The sequence below is a fragment of the Aythya ferina genome (genome assembly GCF_964211825.1).
Source record: "Aythya ferina genome assembly, chromosome: 1".
NCBI classification, from domain to species: domain Eukaryota; kingdom Metazoa; phylum Chordata; class Aves; order Anseriformes; family Anatidae; genus Aythya; species Aythya ferina.
The window spans coordinates 90749480-90765397 of NC_140296.1; the positions used below are offsets into that span (position 1 = coordinate 90749480).

The 15918-nt window shown below is 41.5% G+C and overlaps 2 protein-coding genes across 2 annotated transcripts in view; one reads left to right on the plus strand and one right to left on the minus strand.

The window, feature by feature from the left end:
• LOC311429707 (amine oxidase [flavin-containing] A-like) overlaps positions 1–3676 on the plus strand; it is a 38721-nt gene extending 35045 nt beyond the window's left edge. Inside the window, exons 13-15 of the mRNA XM_084505864.1 lie at positions 266–377; positions 1859–1921; positions 2308–3676. Of these exons, the coding sequence (XP_084361990.1) occupies positions 266–377; positions 1859–1921; positions 2308–2463 (331 nt within the window). The 3' untranslated portion in view covers positions 2464–3676. The remainder of the gene's footprint in view (positions 1–265; positions 378–1858; positions 1922–2307) is intronic.
• A 10812-nt stretch (positions 3677–14488) lies between these two features.
• LOC311444187 (amine oxidase [flavin-containing] B-like) overlaps positions 14489–15918 on the minus strand; it is a 49217-nt gene continuing 47787 nt past the window's right edge. The window contains exons 14-15 of the mRNA XM_084535159.1: positions 15363–15425; positions 14489–14954 (exon numbers count right to left, since the gene is read on the minus strand). Of these exons, the coding sequence (XP_084391285.1) occupies positions 14799–14954; positions 15363–15425 (219 nt within the window). The 3' untranslated portion in view covers positions 14489–14798. The remainder of the gene's footprint in view (positions 14955–15362; positions 15426–15918) is intronic.

Consider the following 15918-nt stretch of genomic DNA (forward strand, 5'->3'; position numbering starts at 1 on the left):
TCCCAGCACTAAAATAAGGCTTGTATTATTTTGCACAGAAGCTGATTTACCCCTTGGATTTTCTTTCTCAGATCTTGTGTTTGTGCACAGAGAGGCAGGTGGGTGGTTTTGCAGGGAGATCTTGTTGCACTGTGCTCCCCAGCCCTGGTCTGCAGGGATTCTGGAGGAACCAAGTTGAGTGCTCCATCAAAGCCAATGAATTGCTTTAAGAAGGATCATCAGCTTCTTATTACTTGTCATCTGACATTCTCCATTTGTTTTGAAGGATCATTCGCCAGCCAGCTGACAGAATCTACTTTGCTGGCACGGAGACGGCTACCCAATGGAGCGGGTACATGGAGGGGGCCGTGCAGGCAGGAGAGAGAGCAGCCAGAGAGGTACAGACCGTTGGCTTGGGTCATCTCTTTTAAAAGGCTAAAAAGAATTAAGTACAGCTTGGAGGGTCTCATTTGGTCTATCACACACTGTAATTGTGCTGGGGTTCCTAGAACTGGTGGGGAAAAATCCTGGAACGGAAAGTGAGCCAAAGGCTTTCTTTTTTTAACTTCAAAAACTGTTTAAACTTTACTTTGTTTATTATTGAATAATGTGCAGCCAAAATCTCACAAGAAACTGAACATCACACATTATGTTGCTGCACTAGAGACTTAAAACAAAGCTCATGCTATATAGCTCATGTCCAGATGAATAAACCCTCCAAACTAATGCATCCCTTAGATATTCCACCACAATTTCTATCACATTAATCACAGTTTTTTGTTTGTTTGTTTGTTTGTTTGTTTAAAGCAATTTCAGACATTACAAATGTGTGTGGTTATTTCCTGTGCAGCAATCTGGAAATCTGAGCATTATTTTGATTTTTGATCTATCCCTTCTGCTTCTCCTTTCACCAGAGAATATAGTGAGCTTGGCTTTATGAATCCATAACGGGTGGCTCTGATAATGTCTAAATCTCAGAATGACACACATTGGGCTGGGTTCCCAGTCACAGTAAAGTCTCTTAACAACAGTCTGGATGGAGGGGAAAAAAAACATCTTTAAAGGGTATACATTACAATTAAAACTGCTGTATGGCAGAGCCACAGAGTTGTTAAATAATGGAAAATCAGCCCCTTGCTTTCCTTTGACAGAGTATCAAATTCACCTTATAATCTTCATTGCTTGCTCTGTTTTAAGTAACCTAATATCTCATTTATTTTCTCTGTGCCTGTGAGCAGCTGTTACAAAGTTAGCTGTCTCTTCTGGAGACATTAATTTGCCCCCAAGAGCCTCCATGATTTTTACAACCAGTCCATGGTCAAAAAAACCTCGATGAACTTTGTATGTTCTAAGTGTAGCCAAGAGATAACTTCATCAGAGTATGCTTCGAAAACCCAGGACTTGAATCTCTCCTCTTTCTAGTTTGTGATTCAGGAAGCATCATTCCCAACATGCTGTGTGTCCCAAGCACGTGGGACTATGCTATTTCTCAAATGTCATGTGAAAAAGCATTTTTACTTGTACTCAGAAGAAAAATAAACATCTGGAAAAGCTGTAGTTCCTTTGGATTTTTGTGTGAAGGCCTACTTTTTACAGACAGGGTGAAAGACTCTGTGAAACTGTCCTTGTGTTCTTAAAACATTGGTTAGCCACACACAGCCATTTGATCACCAGCTATCATATTTTTACACAAACTATTAAAATTCCATCCTTCGCTCTTTGCTGATATAAGCAGACAAATTGCTACACGTTTTCTGGTTCAGCTAGTCATAGTTATGCTTTTTCTCAGTGTCAGCTTGCTCTGACTTGCTGTGTTTTTCCAAACCAGAAAGTAGTTGGTGTGGTTTTTCACATGTGGTTCCAACAATTTTAATTCTAGATTTTACACCGTATGGGGAAGATCTCTGAAAATGAAATTTGGATGCCAGAGCCAGAGTCAAAGGTAAGTAACTTTCTTGTCACCACAAGAGCGAACCTCCTGGATGGGCTGCGGTCTCTGTGATGGTGGTTCCTGTGGGACCTGTCCCTCTACAAGATTTTAATTACCTTTTGTGTTGACAATACTAATTTTTTCAACTTGTCCGTGGTGTATTGTTACCTCTGCGTAAGAGGTGGATGACCTAAGACCCATAGGTAGCTCCACCTTGACTGTCCTGTGGCCTTACAGGCCAACACAAAACACGTTTCACAACCATGACACACCTTCCCTCACCTTATCTGGCTCTTGAGAAAAACTTGTGATCTCCCCAGCCTAGTGGGAGACATTTACTGCAACCCCTCACACAGTGAGGGAGAGCCTGTGTTCATACAAATCCCTCTCTCCTCCAGGACGTCCCATCCCGACCATTTACCACCACCTTCTGGGAGAGGAACCTGCCGTCTGCGCCAGGACTGCTCTGTCTGCTTGGGAATACTGTTTTTTTCACCTCTGTGGCTGCTGCAGGGCTGTTTGCCTATAAAAAGGGACTATTAATTCGAAATTAGCGTGGACTAAATGTCCAGTTGAAGCTGAGTACTCACTCTTCATCCCGTTTACCAGATGAGGGTTATTTTTGGAATGAAGTGAGCTGGAAAGGGCAAAAGGTATTCTCCTTGTGATTTTCTTTTTAGTGTCATAATTAAAGCATTAAATCTACTGCAATTGCTACCAGCAAAACAAACTTAAATCAACTGGGGGGGTATTTTTTAAATTTGCCTTTTCCTTGTCCATTTGTTTTGATTGGACCCATTAATATCAATGTTATATTCCTAACATAGGGAAAACAAAATGCAGATTGGACCTTTTCCAAAAAGCAAAGAGGTTTTGGATCATGCATTCATTTCCACTTGCTGCTCTATTTTTTGCCACACGAGTTAATAAGTACCCTTATGTATTCACCTCAGTTAGTGTCTCAGAATATCTGAGGTTACTTCTGCAGCATCCCTGCTGCACGCAAGAGATTAGCATGCCAATCAGACACAGAATTGCTAAATTAATTTCCAAAGGCATTTGATTAATTATTAATCATCACAACTGAAACTTAACTGTGAGCGGGATGAAAGGAGATAATTAGTATGAAGTAGATCGCTAAACAGCGAGAGGAGAAGCATGGATGGACTTTGTTCCACCTGCTGCTGAACGAGCAACTACACTTTATGGTTGCAAAAGGTGCTTTGGGCAGTGAGCCTCATGCTGCTGCAGTTCTTCCACAGAGCATCTCTCAAGTCGCTTCCTGGCCCAAGTGCATTTGACCCAGGCTGGCCACTGTCTATTAAAGTGGAAAGAAGTGAATTAGCAAAGTTGAAACCCCTCTGACTTGCAGCAGATGCTGGCAGATTTTCAGAACATCAGCCGTTTCCTGGCTCCCTGTCAATTCACTGTCCCTCATTTCGCTCGTACTCCGTACTGCCTTCCTACAATAAGGAGAAATATATTTGGGGCTTGAATTACTGCCTTGTAAATTACAGTAATTGGATGCATCTGCCTGTTCCGCTCTTATTATGTACATGACACACTTAAAATAATCAGTTTAGTGTTAACTGAAGTCTAGAATATATGTTTCACAATGTACCGTCATTATGCGGTCTTTTTGCCATGAAATGTGACCATTGTATGTGTCCATGGACTCAATTGTCATTCAACATCAGTGAAATGTGCCTTTCAATAGTCCTGAAACCTTGATAAGAGGATCTCTTCTATAAACTTTTCTTCATATTCTTTCTCTTGTGTCATTTTTTGTGAGTTTGTGGAAGGTTTCTCTGCACCTGTGTTAAATCACAGGATGTATCACATACAGCAGCCAACAAACGCTCACTCTGCTCAACGTGGTCTGTATGTGTACACAAAGTTTACATAAAACAGACCTACGTACCCAGCAAGATGATGTCACTCCTGCCCATCTCTTCAACTACCTTCATATATCCTCTCACTTTTTTGTACAAAAGCTTTGCAGACCCTGTAATTCAGTGCAGACCAATCTCAGCCTATGTGCTAGCAGGCTTAACAACAGAAGCTCTTCCCAGAGGGAAGGAGAACTTCAGGTGGCCCCTTGTCATCAGGCTCTTTTCAGATGTGAGCAGGTGCTCAGAGCGTTGGAGTCAAGCACAACACATAAAAGGTACAGCTGGTATGCATCTCCTGAGCTACTTTCTTCATTGTTCCCAACCATGCTGCGTGAGGATCAGACAGCCCCTACCAGTTTCTCTGGGGGAAAGAAAACCTGACAGTTTATTTATGAGACTGTCTATGTTTTGAGTTTCAGCTTTCACATCTACCTTGAACTTATATATGTACTTTGTGCTCCTTTCTCCACTGAAAAGAAGAGAGTAGTTTCAATAGGAAGCAGCAATGTTGGATTTTGTGGTATTAGCTGGTCATTTTTTCTCCCCCTAACCCAGCCCTTACCATGCAGGTGTTCCTGTGCACCAGGACTGTCTCTGTGCATGCAGCCTGGCATTGCTGTAGTGTGAGCCCAAGGCTTCTGGGGGGAGCACAGGCTGTCTTCTGAGACGTCTTCAGCGTTGTAAAATGGTTATGCACTGCTATGCATGCTCCCCCTGGGAATATTCCCACCACCAGGAAAATATTGCTCATACCTGTTCCAAAACATTCACCCATACATGTATTTATGGCAGGTAGAGCCATTCATTTTGCTGCTTTCTTCTGAATTTCACGGCCATAAACAGCTTCTATGCAATACGCCCGTGGCCTGACACTGTCCAGCTTCGCTTTCCACATCGCTCCTGCACGTTTCCATTGCAATTTGTTTGGGTTTTGACATGCAAGTGCAATCCAGCTGAACCACTGGCAAAGAGGGCCAGGTACAATGTTCCTCTCTGCACAGGAAAAGAGCACGTCTCACTGCTGTGGGAGCGGTAAATGGTGAATGAAATGAAAGAGAGTGATTAAAACTGGCATTTCTGAAACTCCTGCAGCTCCCAGGCACCGTGCTGCTACAGGAAAGGACAACGTTTGTGACTGTCAGAGATCACAGACCTGCTTTCATGCCTCTTTTGACTATCAGAACAATTTCCCTGTTTAAACATTAAACATCTAGCTTAAATATTAAACAGCCAGGCATCTTTCTTAAACCAATTTTGAAGCAGAATGGGACTGAGTTAATCACTACTGACAGCTCCCAAAGAAGCGAGCTGTTGCCATCGTTAAAAAGGATGAAACACCGTGGAAACACCTCTTTTCACTGGGAATGGAGTGGAGATCTCACCAGGCCAAGGGATGGGAAAGTCTTTGACAACCCTTTGAGGCTGGGGGTGCTTTGGGCACCATTTGTTGGAGGAAGAGCCCTGCACCCCCGTGGCAGATGTGAGGGATGCTCTGTCTTCTCTGAGCGAAGGGTGAGATGGGAGAGACAGGCAAAGATGGGGCAGCCAAGGTGCACACCAAGCACACCAAGTACCTAAATTGCATTTGCACATTTCTAAGGGCACAAGAACCCCCAGTTTGGGTGTCAGTCTCCAGCTCTCCCATGCAAGCCACCAACCACCTCTTGCTGCTCACCTCCTTTCAGTCCTGCTCCTCTTGGCTGCAGCTCCTGCCTGTGCAGGGTGGCCTTGCCATCCCCTCCCTGGCTGCCACCAACCAGCCCCATGAGGCTGGGGAGCTCCGAGCAGGATGGGCTGGCAACTCAGACCCGTGAGGCTGGAATCCCACCATGTGAGAGGTCTGGGAAGGTGCCAGCTTCACAAGGATGAAGCACTGGATTGCAGGGGCTGTGTGCTTCAGCTCGGGGGATGTGAACCTCCCACCAGTGTGAGCAGCATCCCTCTAGCCATGCTCATTGTACGGGGCAAAGAGGAGGTCAGCCCACCTTCACCCAGGATGCTAAACGCAGCACATCCAGGTCTAAAATCCAGGCTGGACAAGCAAGTGCTTGCAGCCTTCAGCTTGGTCTCTTTGATAGTCATTCATCAGAGAGACTTTCCAGTTCGTGTTTGATCCAGTCTCCAGTTTCATGCTGTTTGATCTTTCTTCCCCAGATCAAACACACCTCCAACTGTAGGCACGAATTACCATTATATATTTGAACAAAAATACTGCCCAGAGGGCTGTGCCCAATGTTACCCACTTATAACATGCAGGTTTCTGGCCACTCTGTTCCAGTGCCCTATTGATCAGGTTTGCTGCTTAACACCAAGTGCTTTCCTCTGGCTACAAACCATGCGATGGGCAAGCTGGATGCTGGTTATGTGTGCTTTATACAGAACACAGCTCTAATTTCCTAACTGCAGCACCAACAAATAGAAAAATGTACAAATCCAGAGAGTCCTTTTCTGTGAAAAAATAATCTATGTTGGTTTTTCACTTTTTCCTTTTGGACTGTTTCTCTTCCACAAAGCTGTTTGAAACAACCAATTTTGCTTGTAAATGTTCCTTGCAAGAGTCACTTTCCACATACACACACAGAGAAAGCAAATTTCATCTTGGTGAAAATCCAGAAGGGGAAATTAAATGTGCTCGCTGTTAGTGAACTGTAACTTTTTATTTTCCCACTCAGCTCCTGCACTTGGCAATCAATGTTTTCAGCTCCAGTTGTATTTGCGGTTCTTTTTTTTTTTTTTTTTTTTTTTTGGTAGCTCTTGGCTTCTGAGTTTCTGTTCTCTGTCTGCCTCTTTTTACATTTTTAAAAATTTTCTTTTGGCTTTTTCTTACATAGTAGAGACAGACTAGCCTGGGACATATAGGAGTAGCAAGGAAAAAAGTGTTTCCCTCGGAAGAACACATGACTTAGGAAAGGAAAAAGCTCCACCACCATGTGCAGTGCAGCAGGACAGGTAGCTCATCCTCCCTCTAGGACTGACAAGGAAGCAAAAGATGTAATTACTGCTTGTGCTGGGGCTTGGCCTTCCACGTCCAGACCATTCACTCGAAAACTCCTTCAATTATAGCCTGAACGCCATCATTTTCATCCAAATATGAGCTAAATCCGGTGAATGAGAGGAGGCAGAGCCTGGCGTTTGAGGGGGACAGCTCCTGATGAGCACCAGCTGCAGACAGCTGTGCTGAAAGCTGGCCACCGCCGAGGCTGAAATCAAGGCTGCCATCTGGTGGCTGCATAACCCCATCGGTTTGTCACCTCACAGGAAAATCTGGGAGCTTTGCTTAGCAGAAAGGTCTCAGTGGGTGTTTCTGTGCATGTTCTCACAAGTCCTGTTGGGTAACCAAAAACTCTGGAATCAAAACACTGAAGGAAAGGGATGCAAGTGATCCCCAGCTTCGAGGCTTCCCCAAAAGGGGCCGCTTATGTCTTTGCGGCTGCTCATCAGCATGAAGGAGCTGGAATAAAAGCATGAGCACGGATCTAAATGTATCTGAACACTCCCCTCCTCTGAGAAGGGATCACTTCGGGGCAGTGCACTTTATCAGGATAGACAGAGACAGTGGCTCAAATATGCCACCTCTGGAAAGCACTCTGGCCAAGCTCCAGCTCATAAAGAAGTGATTGGGAAATAACACACTTTCTAATTTAGTTTAATATTCTCATTCTGTTTGAGGGTGCCCAGGCTGGAGCAATGTCTCTCCTTGATTTTGATGAGGTGCAAGCACGCATTTCAATTGTTTCAGATAATGACTGCGCAGCCCAATGGAGCTTGGATCTGGAATAGTAGTTTCCACATCTGAAATTATAATGTAATTTCTGCTAAATGCAACACTGCTGTGCAAAGTGTTTTCTTACAACTTGGAGCATATGCAAATTGTTAGTGAACAGCCTGAGAGCTGACAAGGATGCCTTAGTGCATTATTAATACCTTTCCTTTTCTCCCTTCATTCCCACCTAAGCATCGGAGCATATTTGATTGCAGTGTTGAATGCCATTAGACAGCAGCCATTTGACAAACCCAATGAGCCCAAGGCTGCTGTTTCTGCTGGGTACCATGTCCTCAAGCACTTCTTCAAGTCTCTTCTGTGCTACAGAAATGGCACCAGCGAGACCCTGAAAAGTTACCATTGGCTTTCAATGACAATATGGCCACGTGCAGAAGAGGCTGGGATGCATTTGCTCTGCCCCACTCTGCCAGAGGTCAAATAAACAGATCACTTGGACTCGGATGAAATTTTTTCCCCTGCAAAGATGGGGCTGGAGTCTGCAGAACCTGATGACACCAGATGAAATAGAGCTGGATGAGTAGTAATTATTTCACTAGGGCAGTTCCACTACAGAGTGACTGTAAAAGTTCCTAACAGAAAATTCCATGTGCACAGCAAAAAACAAACCTGAGTAAAAGCTAACAGCTCATCACTTCTAAAACAGAAAAGGTCTCTCTCACATTCTGTCAAAACACAGCAAGACTGATGTTAACCTACAGTGGATGCAAAAGCTCAAAACAATTGTTTACCTTTTTCAGCAGTGCCAGGAAGAATGGAAAGCTGGGATGAGCTAGCATGATGCCAAGTAAAGACCCAATGGACAAGATCTTTAATGTATGTTTTACAATTTATCGGAGCTATTTAAAATTCTTTTTTGAGCTTTTCTTAGTCCAGCTGCAGAATAGGTTATTGCTGCTGTCTGTATAAATCATGCAAATGGAAATCAGTTACAAATCCTGTTACACGGTTGTATTTTTTTACAGCTTATCTTAGCACTTAGCTACTGATGGCTTTTCTAGCAAGCACCACAAACACCCTAGCTTACTGGAATACCATGCCTTTATTTTTCTTTCCAATGACCAACTAAATCATTGTATAACCTTTCTACAGAGGGTAGCTATGTGTTAACATCCTGCATATGCAGCTACCTCTTAACATTCAGTTCATTAACTGGGATCACAGAAGCTTCACAGCACCTACATTATTCCTGTTTGCATTTCTCCCAAGCTAAATATCCCAACAAAGCATTTAAGTGCCTAATTGTCATCAGCATTTGGTGGAACGTAGAAGCTGCCTTACTTTATATCCACAGCACATCTGTGCCACCTACACATGGCTGGTTGATGGCACAAGGCCTCAGGAAGACCTGCAGCCTTTTGAGGAAGCAGCTGAAGGCCAGAAAAGGTGCCCTCAGATGTCTGAACATCACCAGGCAACTGTTTCGGCTCCTGAATTGCTCACTAGGTGAGTAGTTATCACATATTCCTTGAAAATAACTAAATCTGTTATTAATATCTTTGCAGAGCAAGTGAAACACACATATTGGGTATAAAATCCTTCTCCTATACTGATTTCATTCCATGTTCCCATGTATTTGAAGTGCAGAACCAAGATACTGAAGCCGGAAACTTGGTCCATTTAGGTGTCCTCCACCGAGAGCAAGAATAGGATGTGTTCATAGGCCTCCTCCAGCCTTGCATGGGCTGAGCTGCCAGGCAAGGAGTCCATCTCTCCCCTTCACATGCAGAGAATGCCCACCAAGACCAAACCTCAATTCTCATACTAAAAGTAAGTTTTGGATGGTTTGGTAAAATCATTTTCAAACATGTAGCTGTTCTATCCTCTCCTAAGCAATGAGAGAGATTTTAAATTGGTTTCTCAGGAAACCATATTAGTATCTGCCATAGATGTTACAAAAAATATATTTTTGTATTAATCTGGATACATTTGAGCAAAGAATTAAAGAAGGAGTTTAAATTTGACCCAAGGCAGCGATGTTGTAGAGTTACAACCATTTGCTAACCATTTTGAGGGCCCATGAAATGCATTGTTGGTTCTGATGCATTTATTTGCAGACATTTGCTTTATAAAGCATACAGTGGATTAGTGCAGGATATTTGCTTTCATGGTGTTCCTATATAACTTGTCAGTAATACTGACAGTTCAGCCCATACACAGAGCACTGCATGCTTTCAATGTGTTTTTCATGTGGATGGTTAAGCTTTTCCCAGTATTCATAGACAACCTTTTGGTGAAGCACAGGTCTCTTCCCAAGGCCATCTTTGTTCCTCGGTTACAGCTGTGTACCTCCCACCCTTGACTCCTATCATCAGCTACAAAATGTGCCCCTCCTCATTTGTGTCCTGGTAAATGAAGAGCTGTACTGCAGCTGGGAAGAGATTCTCTCTCTAGCACTGATACTGAGCTGCTGGATGAAATTAAGGCAATGTTTTTTGCCTGTCTTTCCTTCCAGTTTTTTTACATTTACACCACATAGTATTTGGTACAAGGTCTGTTTCTCCCCATGTTCAGATGGAGACACTCCAAACCCACCTATAGCAATAAAAAATACTTCTTCAGTGTAAGACTGTTGGCCACCTATATGTTAAGAAGAATTACTGCCAAATGTTGTTTTCCTTCTTCACAGAGTTAAAGATATCTCACTGTCTTCGGTATGAAATGTGAAATGCTGTTTTACTAAATAATACTCACCATCACAACCAAATCGATAGGGAGGTTCTGTGTCCACAACATAAACACCTCAAACAGTAAAGTGACATGACAATATTTATTGATTCTAATTAAGGTTAAAAAAAGGTTTACAGCTGTCAGATAAAAATATCTGCAGATACAATTGAAAAGGGAACTTAAGATGTAACCCAATAGAGACAGTCACCACAGAGGCACTTGAGAAAATGCTACAGTTATAAAAGGCACAAATTCATCACACACACAGCATATATATTCCTGCAAAGCAAAGTCACTTTTTTTTTCTTTTTTTCCCAAAACACAGAGGCAGGCATCACTTAACACTGACCCGCACATGGTCACACGAGACACACTATAAGAAGCAGTCTATAACAACGCCTAAACAATTTGACTGTAGAGTTACTTTGAAAACAAGACTGCTTTGGCCATCTCGTTTTTATCTCTAAGAACTGTGAGATCAAGGTGATCTTAAGGTGGAGATGTGAGAGAGAATGTTAGTCTATTTAAACACAGGTCAGGCTTATTCCTGAGCATTGGTAATATGCAATTTAAGTGGGTCTGCTCCTTGCCTGAGAGCAGTAGCAGTTCTGTTGTCATTTAATTCTGGCTCCCTTTTGCATCCAAGCACTTCTGTAGCACACACAATTCCTTCTTCCACAAAAAGAGTTTTCTTTCATGTCTCAAAAGAAAAATCTTACAATTTCTGCACTTCTGTGAATTCAATGTAAGTGAAAAATAGTCCCACCGAGGAAATGGGAAGGTTATTTTAATAGAAGTCCCTAGCTGCTCCACCAGATCTTGGGTTCCAATTTGGACAATGCTTAGACACTTACTTAAGTGATTAATGTCATTGTCTTATTGACAGCAGATATGCTATCTGGAATCGAGAGTTGCATGAGAAGAAAAATGTACTGGTTAAAGGAAGGACGAGGGGCTACCTTACAGTGCTCATTTCCTTGCTAGTGTTCAGTAGTTTGTAAAATTAACTTTCAAGTATTTTGTTTAACACAGATTTTCCTTCCGTGACTTGACATCCTTTGCAGTATACAGTTACTGCTGCAGCAGCATATAAGCAAGTAAACCTCTTTTTGTAGCAAACTCTTAAGACCCTTAAAACTATATGTGATAACAAAAATTAGTTTGTAAGAGACAAATACAATTATTTCCATAGTTGGGCCTACTATACATTTTACTAATCTGGTAAACTCATTTCTCATCAAATGTGTTAAAAAGTTAAAATATAGCACTACTGGTTACCCGTTAAGCGACTTCATCCTTCTCTTTAAAGGGCTGGCACGAAGGAATTTTAAAGTATAAGCCAATGCTAGCAATTCCCTCTCTTCATGGGAAAGCAGCTTCATTCTCTACCTACCTTTGTCAATTTTCTCATCACACTGGCATACACATATTCAGCATGCCACATACTCATTTTGTTTAGAAGATGTTGAGAAAACAATAGCAAACATATATATTTTTAATCACACCATGGTCACAAGCTCCACAGCACAATGTAGAGATGTGGCTGTGGAGACAAAGAGACCAATCCTAACACTTAGGTACTCTGGAATGAAGAAGTCAAAGACTTCTGAGTGCTAATACAAATGTTGCAATTCAGATCTCTTAGCTCCATAAGTATAGGTTAGAAACCTCAGGGAATCCAAATTTAATTTGGGATTCCATGTCACCCCTACATTTAGTAGTGGCAAAATAACTTGAAAAATGTTTTGTTTTTTTTTTTCCTCTTTCCATTTTTGTTTCATTTTGAAACTAAAAACAAGAAAGGCTTATAGCTATACACTCATTAAAAAAAAAAAAAAGGAAGACCAACCTCATAAAACATAACATAACATAAATCATAACAACCTCATGTTGTTATGATTCAATCCAGTTCTAACTACACCTAAATTCTTCTTTTCCTTGCATTTTCTGTTCCTATGACATGCAGCTTTTTATTGTTAGACTAGGAAAACACTCTGTCAGATTCAGGAGCAAAAAAGAAGATACCTTTTGGACATGAACAAAACAAATTTATCCTCTTCAGTCTCATGGATTTGCTACCCTTTCCAGACCTGCAGAGTATTTCTGGGGCAGAAGTGGGACTTGAATTCCAACCACTGTTGGCAGGGAAATTATTTGCAAAGGCAGCTGTACTTTATATGTTAAGTATTCATTAACTGTCTAACACTTAGAAATACCGGAGCAAGACTTCAAGAATCCCTTCCCAAATTTAGGCTCCTACACTCATCTTCAGCCTGAGAATTGTCTGAGTTGCAAAAGCTCAGAACTCACAGAGTTCCCGTTCAGCTCTGGGTTTTTAATTCATTTAGTAAATAAATCACGGAGAAAAAAAGCCCACGTAGAAGCACTCTGTGGTAGGCAAATGTCCCGGCCAATTAGTGCTCAATGTGATACAATGAGAAAGGCCATATGTACAGTGCTGCACTGTTCTTCTGACTTAAAGATCTTTATGTCTGAAAAGTTCCCCCATGCATTTTAAAAGGCTGTTATGAGAATATTCATTTGTGATAAAATCCAAGCTGCTGCTACAAGAAGATTTTTAACTGGCACATCAAGTTAAAAAGAATGAAACCTAAGGGCCAGAAACTGATGCGCTGCTCACAAATATTACAACTTTATAGGCAGTTGGGTGGATTTCCATGGGACTATTTGGAGAGTAAAGTACTACTCAGCACAAGCAAGGAGATCAGATGCTAGCCCAGAAAGTCTGCATGAGACTGATGGTAAAGTTCCTCTGCTGTCTGCTCACCCCTATACTTATTATATTTCCCTCCACACCTTTTTACTGAAATGCTATTTTTTACATATAAATCACAGCTGGTTGAAGACAGAAGTGTAGCAAACGGGGTCCAAAAAATTCCATCCAGGTAACTTTCCTCAAACCACGTGCACTGGGCCTCATCCTGTTCCCAGTTACACCTGTGACTTCCTTTTTTTGTGCTGCACAGATGTTAAACAGCAGAAATACCTAGTTGACAGCTGGGCACCTACGGTATGGGTGGTTTGGTGTTTTTTTTTTTGGCTGCTGTTTTTGTGTGTGTATGTGTTTCTGCTCTCTGCCCTCTCCCCCCTCCTTTTTTTTTTTTTTTTTTTTTTTTTTTTTCTGGTTAACGTTGTTTGAAAGGTTCTGAACTAGGGAGGGCAGAAGCACTGGTATGTGAGTCTCCTATCCCCAGTTACCTTTGATCTCTTCATTATTAAGATCCTTGATTAGTCACCAAAAGTGCACAGTCAGTACAACACCACACAGCAGGCAGAAGTGGCAGTGCTAATCACATCAATATGGTTGTTAGGAGAGACTGGAGCTCTGAATCAGCTGAGCTGTGTTCAGCATGAAGTAAGCGTTGAGAGACAGATAAGGGTATTATTTACTATGCTAAAGGTACATTTCCAAGCCTGTTGTGCCCTACTAGGCAACAGACACCCTCAAGGTGTTCAAAGTATAAACATAAGCAGATAAAAGAAAGGAAGAAGATAAGAAAATGGTGTAAAACAGTTTGTATGGGCAGCTCTACAGCTTCCTGGGATAAGCAGAGGTTAATTTGTTCACTTGTTATCTTACAGCTCCCTTTAGGGATCTAAAGGTGAACCCTGGAGGCAAAGAGATGTCAGAGAAGATGACAAAAATTCAGAAGTCTTTATCTGTATCATCACATTTACACAAAGTTCCCAGTTCACACTCAGGCCCAACAGCCTGGCCAGCCATGCTGCTCTACATACTGGCTGTCCTCTGTAGCCTGCTGGCTGTGAAGACCTGATCCCTCACAAGAACGAACTCGGAGACATGAGGTCTGCCATTCCAGGCAGTGTGAACATAGCCAGGGAGCCTGAATTGCAACTCCTTTGTCAGAGACAGTAAAAATGTTGTCTTTTAACTCACTGACAAATGACAGATGTGACTTGCAATGACAAATATGCCATTGGAAATACTAACAACCTATGGCCATTTCAGGTGGTAGCCTGACTTGTTCTCTAAGTGCTGCCTGGGCTCTGGACATCTGGGAGAGAAAAAAAAAAATCATTAAAAAGGTCCTTAGCAGCAATTTGTGTGAACTAATCAATTACACTTTAAGTTAAATTTCTTTTTTCAGTCACACATGAGGGCAGAAATGCTTTGTTTCCAGCTAGGTATGAAGTACTAAGAAGACTTGGAGTTCAGGGCCTGGTTCAGAAGTGTAAAAAACACTGGAAAACTCATTAGAACAGGCTTTATTGAGGCATTTTGTCACCTGTGTTCTGAAATCTGGATAAAAATCTCAAGGTGATAATTCTTGGCAGGGTTTCCTAGAAATTCAACAACAAAAAAAGTTACTGATAGAAGGAGGCCTGGATTCAAAGGATATGAATCCTTTGAATATGGATCTCCATTTATCTCTCCACTCTAATGTCTTCTCTCTACTCTTTTCTCCTCTTCCCCAGTCCTGATCTGTTTTTGGAGATAGGGAAGTACATGCCAAAAAAACCTCTGACAAAAACAAAACTGTGAGGCTTTGTGTTGGCACCTTTTTCAGTTTCGAACTAGAAGTCCTTTTTTGTAAGCAAATAACCCTGCCACAGCCACAGAGGTGAATACAGTGGAAAATCCAATCAGCTTTAGCAGTCCTGGCACAGATGGCAAGTTCCTCTCCCAAAAGGTTGTAGTGATGGGCAAAGCTGGAACATCCTGTGGAGAGAGCAAGCATTACCATCATAACATCTCCACAGTGAGAGGCAGAATGTTAATCAAAAGATTCTTGAGCAGAGAAAGAACTGGGTTGAAGCAGTTCGTGTTACCAAGAAGTACAGGGCATCAAAGTTTTCTACTCAGTTAAGAGGAATAGGAAGAGATACATGAAAAGGATTCATAGCCTAGTTTAAAAGTGCAATTCTTTCTAATCCCATGTTACAGAGTTGTCACATTGGTACCCTCTCTTGGTTTCTGTTATGTTCCTGTTTGTTTAGGGATGGATAGTTTTGCTAAGTAAGAAAAAGATTATTTTAATTTAAATAATTTAAAATAAATAAATAAATAATTTTAACTCATCGACAACACCACAGAAAAGATAGTAATCCACTTAACAGAAAAACTTACAATTGACTCAGGTTCTGGCTTCCAAATTTCACTTTCTGGGATTTTCCTCATAGCAAACAGTATCTGAAAATAAATAAAATTTTCTAGTAAGCACCACTCATTTTTTGAAAGGGAAAAGGCCTTGTTTTCAATTTTTGTTTTAAAATAGCATGATTAAGATAACAATTCAGCATATAAATCTTTCTGTATCCAAACTTTAAAGAAAATGCAATCTTTGTACAACACATTTCCAGAGAGACTTGATATTTAAGAAGACACTGCTCCTAGAAGAAAATAGAAACAGTAACAGAAAAAGCTTTCTATGTTTAATTGTTCCATGTGATATCAGAATTTGACTAGTCTCATGTGAATAGGGTAATATGAATACAACTAAGAGTTAAGTATCCACTCATGGCAAAGAGAGGTATGCATAAACCAGCTACTACAAGAGCAACCAATATATCCAGTAGTGGTTTGTTTTCCAAGTTTTACCATGATGTAGGATGTAGAATCCTGTGCGTAATGACAGACCACCACTTTCAGCCAGAGAAAAGCAAGATTAAAAAGGAAACCTTCA